We start from the raw sequence: 11,993 nt of genomic DNA, 5'->3' as shown, positions 1-11,993 counted from the left end.
GGGGAGATAAAAACTACTAAGAGAAAAGTCTGACATTGTGTGCGCAGAGCAGATAATTTTAAATAATTTTAATTTTTTTGGTTTTGTTTTGGGTTTTTTTAAAGCAGAATAACATCCCTTTTACAGAACAATAACTGCTTGCTTAATTTCACGTTTCCATCCTTATACACAATGCACCTACTAAAGGAAAATCTTAAGATCCTGGAACTATGCATTGGAAATTTATCCCTAAACTTAAAATGTTGGTGGGAACCAACATTTTCTGATCCTTGATCCCACACTTTAAAGACGGCCCTTCTGGTACACCAAATGCTCTACACAAAATACAGACCACAGATACCATTACAAAAAACTGGGAGTGAACAATAGAATTCACAGTGAGATGCAGCACAGCTCATAAGGGTAGTACTGGGTATACTTGCATCACAATCCTAAATTTTGTCCTATCTCTTTTGCACAGAGGAAATAAACCCACCAACCCTCTCCAAAACGAAACTTTTACTTCAACTCTTGATATTGTTTTTAAGTAAACCACTTTCTCAGAGCTTGTTGGTGCTTCCCTGGTACTGGCCACAGGATTTGTGTCCCAACTTCTAAGCTGAGCACTGGAATTGTGGGCAGCTGCACCCCATGGTGTATGAGGGGATCAGAGGCTAAATCCTGGTCCTGGGTGGCTCCTTTACTTTTTTCTTATTTTTAAAAACTTCAAGGGCCGAGTCTGTTTTGTGCTTCCTCATATTGGGCTGTCAGTGAGTAGAGCTAAAGGTAAAAATCTCTTGAGGATCATCACTTCTTTAATTTATGAAGGAAAAAATATAGCTAAGACATAAGAAGTATTTTTTAGAATTTGGTTCCTAAACTTCTATTTACGTAATTGAGTAGAAATTAAATTTCGAAAAAGTTCTTGAAACTTTCACTTACTTAAAGAGGACAGTGGTGCCTTGAATATTAAATTCTGCTGCTCAGAAGATCCTAAATGGACTTGTGTGCCTGGGGAATTTGAACCCTGTTACACATAATGCCATTTCAAATGCTGCTCTACGCCTAACTGGAGATTAGGGAGCTTAACTCTAAACACCATTTGTTTCCAACATTTGTGTTTCAAATATGATTAATTTAAAAAAATAATTAAATATGCACACCATGATTTATAGTTATTACTATGAAGATTACCTCAGCAAAGGGTTGAATCACTACTTTGATGCAATTAACTCCAGACTCCAATTGAGGTACACCAGTAGGCCAGTCTGAGGCATCTCCAAAACTCCCAGGCCTGCATCCTTCACCCCTAACACATAACGGAAAGAAAAAAACCCTAAACATTTCAGCTAGTCTGCATAGTTTACAGGTGTGCAAAAACCAGCACAAGTGCACAGAAGCAAGTAGTGATTCTTCCCTCTAAAGTATGTTCCCTGATAAGTGCATAAAAATATGAAAATTTACATGTTTTGAAGTCTGGTAGGAATTCAGGGAAAATAAGGCATATTTCTATTTTCCTCCTCTTCTGGCCTTCTGATTAAAACAATCACGCTACCTTGTGCAAGCCCCACATACACACATTAAACCTAGGACCTCAAACAGCATTTATTAAAATCTTACTAGGATTGGTCTTTCTGAAAGTAAATGCGATGCATATTTTCTTTTTATTTTACTGCAGATACAACTTACCAGGAAAAGGCTTGGCAATGAGAGATCCTGGGAGAATTTTCAAGAGCGAATCATGATGATTACTACAAGTGGTAGCTTTATAACTGCAGGAAAACTTTGAGAGTCCCCATTGTTATAAACATATATTATAGTATTGGCTTCTCGCAAAGTATTAAAGTAGATATTATATAATGTTAGAAATGCTTTTTGCTGTGTGGATGTAGTTTTCTCTCGTTTTAGCAAGAATGTTAGCAAGTGTGAGCAAGTAAGATAACCTCCAAGCGAACAGAGGATGAGGCCCAAGGAGCTGCTAATCAACACTTTGTCCGGAGAACAAAAGGGCCCAAAGGCTGCTCCGCCCGGAGAACGGGCGGCCAGGAGGGTCCGAGAGCCGCTGTCACCGCTCTGCCCGGGGGACAAAGAGGCCCAAAGCTGCAATCAGCCCTGACTGTCTGGAGAATTAAGAGATCCACCCTACCACCGACTCTTACCTAGCGGGCCCAACCCCAAGAATCAAAAGAAATAAAACCACAAGGCCGAAGACTACGCATGCTCTAAAAAGGCGGACCCAAGGAGTGGCCATGCAGATCAATTCCTGGAAAAGTTTTAATATGAATAGAGAACAGACAGTAAAAATGGTATAAAAAGGACTCACCTCGAGCATCAGGTGTGCTCTTGGCAGAGCGCCAAGGCACCCGGCTGTTATCCCTTTGCTTTATTTTATGTGTCTCTTATTGTTTTTATATTAAACTCTTTAAATTCTAACAAGAGAGTGAACCTCGTTTTTCACACCATTTTACCAACTTGGTGTTTTATGTTCTCCACTGTACAGGTTTTTTTCTATTCCGTTTTAGCATATTAAAGTTAAATATTTTGTGTGTGTGCACAGCAGATTACAGAGCTGTACACTTCAGCTAACCTGCTTCTTAAAAAAAAGCAGAAGCACAGATCATCCCTTTCAAATAAAACATGGAAATTTTCTTTTAAAGACCATCTAGAAAGAACACCACTGGCATCAGAACAGTCTAGCTCTGTTTACCTAACGACGAGAAGTCAAAAACCTTTCAACTGGTCATGCATCCAATACCTGCTCTCCTCCCACTTTTGGTACTGAAAATTAACATCAGGGCTGCTGAACCATAAACATATACTGGAAAACTTAAAATGTCAAAGATGCTGTTCATAACCCTCTCAACACCTTTTATTTTTATCCCACTCTCCACCTTGTCAGGTTGAGAGCTGAACTCAAAATATTTGTTCAGTTAAGGCAAAAAGCCAGAAATCTCATTGCTTGGGATTTGGTTCATCTACACCCAATCAACACAATGTTTTTGTGGAACACTTATTACACTACTTGCTAGACAAGTACCTTTTTTTTGTGGTCCCAGGCCATATTAGTACCCCAAGTAATAAAACAACAAGAAATGAACCTTTGAGAACCAGTTTGGCGCAATACACAGAGACCCAGAGCAGATGTAGGAAATATGAAGGATAATCTCCAAATTTAAGTTCACCTGTGGACAGTGCTGAGCTTCTTAAGAACTACAGGTGTGAAATATTTCAACAGATGAAGTGACACTATTGCTGTCCAAATTGCATGCTGATATTGTATGGCAATACCTTCTCCTTGAGCAAATAAACATCCATTCACTTTTCACGACACAGACCTCTAAAGCTAAGGAGGGAATGGAAGTTCGATCCAGGGCTGCTAAGTTTCCAAAGTACTTTTGCAAGACTGTTGGGATCTCCTCTCCCCGCTGTGTAGCCCTGGCAGAGGGGGCCTGAGGGCACAGACACGGGGTTTCCCTGCCCCTGCTCAGCCTCGTTCCCATGGGTTGGTTTGTGTTCCCTGCGCGGGCAGAAGGACCCTCGGTCCCGTGACTGGAACAGTTCCTGGGCAGAGCCCCGGCCATGCGGCTGGAGAAATAAACATCTCTGAAACAGCTATCAAGAATCTGCCTGTCCATATATATTTCCTTTCCACGGGACTCCTGGTTTGATATATGCATGTTGCAGTATCCCCACTGCAACACAAGACTACTACATATACACGTGTATATATATACATATATATATATATATATATATACACACACACACACACATAAAAATTTACTGCTGCAGTAATAGCTAAACTTAAATTTCACTGTGATAAAAATCTTGCTTGGCTCTTGGTGCACTGTGAAAGCTACAGAGGTGCCCATCACTCCCTAATTAGCTACAAGGAGCGATGAATTCTAAATTACTTAATCAAAACAGCCATAATGTAATTTGTCTGTACTCCCTAAGTGTGGCACTAAGTTACAACTGTCATACATGAATGGATTGTTACTATTTTTTGCATAAATACAAATCTCAGTAAAGAAAAAAGACTAATGATCACATTTTCACCTTTTTCAATGTCTCATTACAAAGTTTTAGTGGAACAGAGCAGCCGTGTTTGCACCTGTACTTCATGAGGTAATAGTGATTGTGTCACAGTGTGTAAAAGTGTGGCCATTGGAACTTATCAGATAATGAAATGTTCAGATCACACCATGGAGTGATACCAAATCACTTCTCAAGTCAATCTTAGTGCACAAGGCACCAAGTTTTCTTTTGATTTTTAAGAGCAAGATGTTGTGTATTTGTAAGACATATTGCACATATATATTTGCAATTTATAATGACACATACAGCAATGAAAACTGTCTCTGCGACTGGTAACATATAGTTACCATACATATAGTTCGAGTGAAACCAGAAAAAACTCACCTATTTGAAAAAAGAACCCTTGACAAGCAACACTGACAAACGATTTCTGCACCAGTATCTATTAGAATTTCCACCAGCTTCCCTCCAAGTAGAGTGCTATCACAAAGCTAGTAACTGGAAGTGACACAGGGCTAATATCAATTTTGCTTGCTTTCTACCACCTCCAACTTTAGTAGTCACATTTTCAATTTTATATTCACATCCTCGGACCATCCAAGAGCTCAGACAGATCTGCACAGTGAAGCCCCTGTAGCTTCACTGGTGAAAATGAGATGTATCATCAAAAGTTAATATCATGCCTCTGATTCTGAACGTAAAGTGGACAGCATGTAAGTACAGAAAATGTATTACTGGAGTATGGGGGAGAAAACTGCTTAGAAATCTAATTAAAGAGGAATTGTAGACTGCTGCTTAGAAAATGTTTCACTGTCTATACAGTGTGGAAACTCTTGTTTTCCTTAACAAAAGAAAGGGAAGAAGCCTAGAAATTAAGAGTGGATTCTCAATCATAATAACAATTAATGTTGTGAATCCTGCCAAATTTTAAATGAAGAAACAGTAAGTGTAATCTGTAAACCAAGGACTAATATCAGCAAACTTAGAGTAAACTCACCTTCTATCACTAGCTCAGCAAGAGAGGCCAGACTAGGAGACTGATTCTTTCAGGCACATCACTGCTCCTGGCTCCCAGAAGACTGGGAATTCACATGATTTGGCTTTTTGGTGCAGGGTTTTAAATGAGAGATTCATGTTGAAAATTATTCTAGCCATACCATTTGCTTTTTGAGAGGTACTAGGAGGTAATCCACAATTCTGACAAAGTGTGGTTGGTATCCAGGCGCCTTCCCAGACACACTGGCATCCGTTTGCTGCTTGACAGGACAGAGTTTACACATCAAAACTGAACAACTTGATTTATTTAAAATTCACCTCAAAATGCATTGTGTTTAGTTTCTTTTTTAAAATGAACATCCAAAGCATCAAAATATTACTAATTTAAAAAGAACCTTTGTTAAGAATAAGATAATTTACATACTGTAGATTGTGGCTGTGAGGGGAGAGAAACAACCGATGGTAGATTAGGCACAGTACGAAGGCCAACATGCCAGAAAACAATACAGCTTTATGCTCAACTTTTAAATGATCTGGACAAAATAAGACAATGGGGCAGGAAAATGAAACCAACCACTTACTTGAGGGCGTTCGTATAAAATAAAAGTGTTAGTAAGTTTTCTATCTTGACCTAGCTCATTCATGTATTTAAAGAACTCTATCTTCTTCCAAATAACAAAAAATGTTTCTAAACCAAGGCAGATTATTATTTAGAACTGGCATAGTAAAATAAAGGATCACAGTATACAGAGCTTAAAATCCTGTACCAGGAAAGAGCAACAAGTGGTTTACAAGGGGATCACTTAGGTATATTATCTAATTTTTAAAAACAGAGATATAAAATATCAGTTGCATAGGGATTTAAATATAAGGCCAAGCAGGAGATTAAAGTAAAATAGAGCTTATAAGAAGGGCACTATGGTGTCAAAACATAGTATTTTCATTTGAATTAATGTCTAATTCAAAATCACAGTATTTTGCTAGTACTACAAAAAGTGAATGTCAAACTGTCCCATTAATGTTGAACTGAAAACTGACATTAGAACTTCTAAACAGTACAAAACTAAAGCTCATTGTCTAAACCTGATCAGTGTATTAGCACAACAGTGCTTGGTACGTACCTGATTTATATACTCAACCTTCTGTAAATAATATAAAGGTTATTTTTTGTTAATAAGTGTGAGATCACAATATTACTGCATGCCATCAGTGGTTTGCAGGCTTACTTGACATTTAATTATTCAGTCTTTGAAAGTGTAAGATCCCACCCTGCAGAATCTTCACCCATTGAACACAGAACACTGTCATTAATAAAATACAATAGAAGTTCCATCACTAACAACTAACATATAAGCCAGGATTTTAGGTCTAAACCCAGTACAGTTCATTATTATTAACTCACAGCAATTTTTTGTTAGGAAGGTAACCTGTAGACTTCCAAATAATCTTGTGTCTATTAAATATAAACAAGTATGTAACTAACGGTCGTCTCTTGGCATTTCAAGTAGATTATTCAATTGTGAAAGTATTTCTGCAAAATCAATTTTGAGTTGGTAAAATTAAGTTCAAATATTAATTTCCATATCTACATGTAGCTTAATTAACCTAACATTGTAAGGAATAGTAGTGTAAGGAAAAAAGAATTCTCCAGATGAATTAGGCATTAAGGTACATTAACTGGGAATACCTGAACCAACATTGTAACTGAAAAAGTGCATAAACATAGTAATACTACAAATGTGTTAACTACAGAACAAAAGGTTTTCTGAAAGCTAAGTGATATTATTTTACATGTTATTTACAGGCGGTGATTTTTCCAGACACCACAGAGCCAATTCATGATCTTAAAGTTCCTTTGATATATTCAAAGTGTCCTTTGGCTTCCATCCTATTCGTGAAGAACTGATTCCCACCCTGGGGAATCAGGTACTGTACAGCCAAACAACACTGCCATTGTGGTTCTGTGATTCTTCAAAATTCGCTTCTTTCCGTTTTTTGAAGACAAGGCAGTGTTTTCACTTCACACTTTTCGTGGACGTCTCGGACTCCGTAGACTGTCTGCCATCAGTCCACGCCTCCCGCGTGCTCTTCAGGGCCAGCGTTTTCTGCTGGTCCACCACAACGTAATCAACCCTCTCGTCTGCCACGCTGCTGCCCGATCCACTGCTCTTTTTCTGGGAACAGTGAGAAACAAGTTCAAATAAACTAACAACAAAAGAGCAAGTAGGTGTCCCCAACAGGTACAGAACAAGCACAGGTTTCTCTGAAAGGTCCAACACCCATTTGAGAAATGACCATTAAGATGATCTTGCTGAAGACAATTTTGACCTCCTGATGGCAGCACTGCAAGAGCTGAACACCTGCTTACCTTACGAGGTGGGGTAGACTTTCCTGAATCTAGGTCCAGATCTAAATATTCCACTTGTTTATCTCCTTTAGGTTTTACCATAGGGCTGCTTCCTCCATCAAGGCTGTTGCTTCCAAACAAATTCTGCAATCATAATATAAACAACCTCAGCTACAAATGTGCAACTAGTGGTCCTCATTATCAAATATCCTTACTATAAACTGCCAAAATGTAAAACGTTAAGGAAATGACTGAGACTCTTGCAATCACTTAAATCATGCAAATTTCATTGACCCTGTATGGCAATAGGATACATTCTATGTCAAAACTGGGACAGAGTCAAAAGCCAGTGGGAAGAAAAAACCCAAAGACCACCCCCCAGATTTAAGGTTGCCACCAAACCCATCTGTGCCTTCCACTTAATGTCCCCTTCGTATCAAGAAATAAGAACAGAGCATGTTTCGTTCTTTCTAAATGTAGTTGTCATATCTCAAATTTAGCATTACTTAAGCACAAACATTTTTATTTTGTTAAATTGTTGTTAAATACCTAAAATAATTTCAGCTTTACAGTAGCGGCAAAGCTTCAAATGAAACTTTCACATTTCATTCAAAAGTCATTATAAGCTGAAAATCAGAGTATTGTTCAATTGACAAGACCAAAATATTTAAACTTTGGAAAATATGTGTGGTGCTGCCTGAACTGAAGTTGCATTGTATGTACCTAAATTTCAATTAGCCCAGACTTTTACAACCTCACCTCCTCTGTCCTCTCCCAGCCTGATCCCTCCCTCTTAACAGGTGTTATAGGAACAGTACAATAGAAGGACTCTTCTCTAAAAGATAAAGAAAAAACAGGAAGACAGAGGGCAGCAGTCAGCAAAAAATGAAGAGGAAGGCAGAAGGAAAGACAGAAGCGTAAGGCTGAGAGCAACTTGAAAGAAAAAGCAGAATATTGCTGATTTTATTAAATAAAACAGAAGTATGACACGTCCAAACAAGATGCTTCATAGCTGATGACAGAAAAAGATGAAGAAATACGGACTCCTTACTAAGATTAGAGTTTGAACAAATACAAGTTCTCAGAAAGTCTATTTAATTGTCAGATTTTAAAACAAAGGCTGTGAGATATCTGGAAATGTTCTGGTTCTTTAGGAAATAAAATATTTAATGGGTTAAAGCTCAGTGAGCTGGGCTTTTTAAATTGAAGTTATCCATTATATCTGTATTGTCCAACTCATTTAATATGAAGTGGTAACAAGGACAAACACAAACAACTGATATGAAGTTCATTTTTGTTGCTCAAATTCACTGAACAAATTTCTGCATATTAAACACACAAAAATCAGATTCCATATCAATGTTTCCAACATAAATTTAAAACGCTGTTACTCTTTAAACAAAAAATAATCTGTTATTTCAAACAAACTAGGCAGGCAGAACATATGCATTAGGAAACAGAAACTTTAAATAAAAGCAAATGAAACCAAAAGGAAATCTGTAGAACGACCTTAAAGAAGGAGCAGTGTAAGCAAACAGAAGATATTTATGAGCTGGGGTATTAATTGTACCACCTTGGCATGGAAGTTAAGCCCCTGGAACAGCCGTAAGAATCAACAGAAACCTGTGGGTTGAACTGTGCAGGGAGAACCGTGGGCACGGGTGGGGCTAATCCCTGGTGTAAAATGGGATGTTTCTTGCACCTGTGGAACAGGACACCACCCATTACTTACCAATGGCCCTTGCAAGATAAGATTTAGCATCAGCAGCTCCCCCATGCCTGGTGCCTTTCCCCTGGGAAGCACAACTGCACTGTCAGGGACGGCACAAGGCACAGCTCGGGGCGCTCTGCAGGCTCCGGAGCCTGCACCCCACCAGAGCTCCCGCAGGGAACGGCACAAGAGGGACCTGGGATGCGGCATCCAGAGGCAGCAGTGGTGAGCTGGGGGGCAGGGACACTGAAAGAGACTGGGAGGGGATCCAGAGCAGCAGGGGACAGGGAAGCGAACAGCAGTGTGAGAGGGGAGCTCAGGGGCAGTGAGATGGGCCAGCACATGCCATATAAGAAGGCAGACACACAAACAGAACAAAAAAGGTGCTAGACAGGCCCTCCCCAAAGAAGGTCTTACATAAACGATTTAAAGATGAAAAATGCTGCTGTATTCCCTACAAAGAACCCAAACATGTGAATGCACTGAACAGGCTGGATGGGGCTTTGAACAACCCAGTCTAGTAGAAGGTGACCCTGCCCATGGCATGGGAGGCTGGAACAAGATGATTTTTAAGGTCCCTTCCAATCCAAACCATTCTATGATTCTATACTGGACAAAAAGCTGAGCTCAAGACACAGGTTTTCCTCCAGTGTTTTATGCATATTCTAAACCACATTTTAGTTTAGGCCTAGGTCTACTGCTGTTGTCTTCCTTAAAACTACTGCTATGGGGTCTTCTTTTTCTCTCTCTCCTTCCCCTCACCAGAGAAAAACCACAGTGTGCATCATTAACTTTTCTTAACTAGCTGCACTCCATGCTGAGTATCTGAAGCTCCATTATCTGAGAAAATTCTTCCCCAAAGGGGAAAAAATACAGTCAATACACAAAGACTCCTTCTATCCTCTTCTTTGAAAGAAGCCTAATAAAATACACATGGTTCAGTTTTTGTAGAATGTATACAACAAGCATCAGTCCTTTTTTCCCCCTGTTCCTTCTACATTTCTTGGAAGATGTCCTTTTAATATAGCCTTTTTAAGCATGTCTCAGAGGTCCTAGGACAGTTTATTTCCCTTTATGTCATAATACTGAACTGGTGCACGGCCCAAGGACAAGGAATTACAAAGAAGGGACAAATTCTAGGAAAGAGGTGGAAAAAAAGTCATGTCCTGAACTGTTTTATACAATAGATATGTATATCAACCATTCTCTTTATGCTCTTCAGTGAAATCCTACCAAAATTACAGCTTTGCTATGGAGATTTTTTTACCATTCTGTTGATCTAGAAGTATAAAGGGAGTGATGTTGAGTGAAGGATCTGTGTTTGCATGATTTTAAAGTAAGGACTGCACAGGAAGAGAATAGTTAAGACGTAGATTTTACATACTGGGTCTTCAGTGGACTGATTTGGGTTCATGGATACATAATTCTCTTCACTGTCGTGCGAGTCACTGCTGGAAGTTGTGCTATGAACTGAATCCGGTCTGGGAGACACGGGAAACCTGGAGGAGCTAATTACCAGGAATTATTTTACAAACAATACATCTCGAATATCTTAAACCTCCTGGTAAACAACAAAAATAAGCATATTAGAGCTGAAATTCTCATTCAAGTTTACTAAAGTGTCACAGTTTTTGGTTATAAACAGTCCCTTATATTTAATATCACAAAATAAAAATTCACATGGACACACTTTATTTCAATATACAGATACACACACACACACACACACACACACACACACATATGCACACATTTCCAAAGGAAACTTCAAGCTAAAAATATGATACAGATGTACACACATTTAGTAACACTCTAGTCAACAAAAATGATTAATCTGAATGAGGAAAAGCCAAGAAACTTACTCTCGTGCAAAGCTTCTGGTGATAGGAGATCTAACTGGGGCTTGTAATTCTTCCCATTCAGGCAGAGGTTTTATTTCTAGTGGAGCTGGTTTTGCTATGTAAGAAACAGACAATCTTAAAGCACAGAACATTCCTAAACAAACTTAAATTTAATAGCTTTTCACAGCCTAAGTACAGAAAAACCTCTATCTTTCAAATAGTAAATAGTAGTAAGGAAAAGGAGTAAGGAAAAGGAGACACTGTTCCATTTTCAGAAAGACATGATATATTAACTTATGCTTTTAATCTTTCAAGGTAATGAAAAGACACATCAATTAAAAAAATTAAGATATAATATTAAAAAAACCCACTGCAGTTTCTGAATTTGCTGCGTATACTGGTACATAGTAATTCTGTTTTGAAAAGAGATTCTGAAAGTGGCAGCGTCGTGTTCTGTCCTCGTTCTGCTGGGATGACTTGTTGAGTGGCAAGGCCAGGGCAGAGCTGATGGGCTGTTTCAGCAGAGCCAGCTCTGAGGACTTTTCTTGGCTCAGCGCCAGTTGTTATAATGCTAACTCTGTCCTCGCTGTGTACATGTGCCCTCACTGGTGAGGTTTCACAGCTCCAAGTGTGGGCAGAACCTGCAGCTAAGCCTAAGTCTGCAAAAGTGAGAAATAAGCCAACAGCAGGAAGAGCCTGGCTCACTTCAGTGCTCATCCACAGCCGAGCAGAGCAATGTGCCACTCATGACAGCTAACACTGCTCTCAAAAAAAGGGCCATTTTTAAATTCCATTTTCAGAACAGAACCACAAATAGACTATTAGCAAGAAACACATTATCCCTCCCTCCAGCTTATATGTCTCACCCCTATTAAACATTAGGAAAAAAAAAAAAGAAAGACTTGTGGAAAAAAATATCACGGAGTCAAACTTCTGTCAACTTTATCCTCCCTAAAACCGTTTTTAGAAAGCAAAATGTAATGTCATCATAAAAACAGCCCTTTCTCTCCTTCTGCCCCTTGCCACCATGAGTTTTCTGCCTCTTGGCAGGTTCACTAAGATCAAGAGTCAGGCATGTAGT

General features: G+C 39.0%; 1 protein-coding gene across 11 annotated transcripts in view; it reads right to left on the bottom strand.

Annotated features, from left to right (window-relative positions):
• Positions 1-5,301: 5,301 nt before the first annotated feature.
• Positions 5,302-11,993, bottom strand: part of GAB1 (GRB2 associated binding protein 1) — a 94,620-nt gene continuing 87,928 nt past the window's right edge. For 8 of the 11 annotated variants that reach the window (XM_082281698.1, XM_082281688.1, XM_082281693.1 and 5 more), the window contains 4 exons: positions 10,934-11,027; positions 10,456-10,579; positions 7,382-7,504; positions 5,302-7,187 (listed from right to left, as the gene is read on the bottom strand). In XM_082281698.1, the coding sequence (XP_082137824.1) occupies positions 7,029-7,187; positions 7,382-7,504; positions 10,456-10,579; positions 10,934-11,027 (500 nt within the window). In that variant the 3' untranslated portion in view covers positions 5,302-7,028. Of the gene's footprint in view, positions 7,188-7,381; positions 7,505-8,119; positions 8,196-10,455; positions 10,580-10,933; positions 11,028-11,993 lie in introns of those variants that run through there. The other 3 variants (XM_082281691.1, XM_082281695.1, XM_082281697.1) reach the window with 2 other exon arrangements.

This window comes from Coloeus monedula (genome assembly GCF_965178545.1).
Source record: "Coloeus monedula genome assembly, chromosome: 5".
In the NCBI taxonomy this organism is placed as follows: Eukaryota; Metazoa; Chordata; class Aves; order Passeriformes; family Corvidae; genus Coloeus; species Coloeus monedula.
Note: the sequence above shows the minus strand (reverse complement) of the source record. Positions and strands in the feature narration are given on the sequence as shown.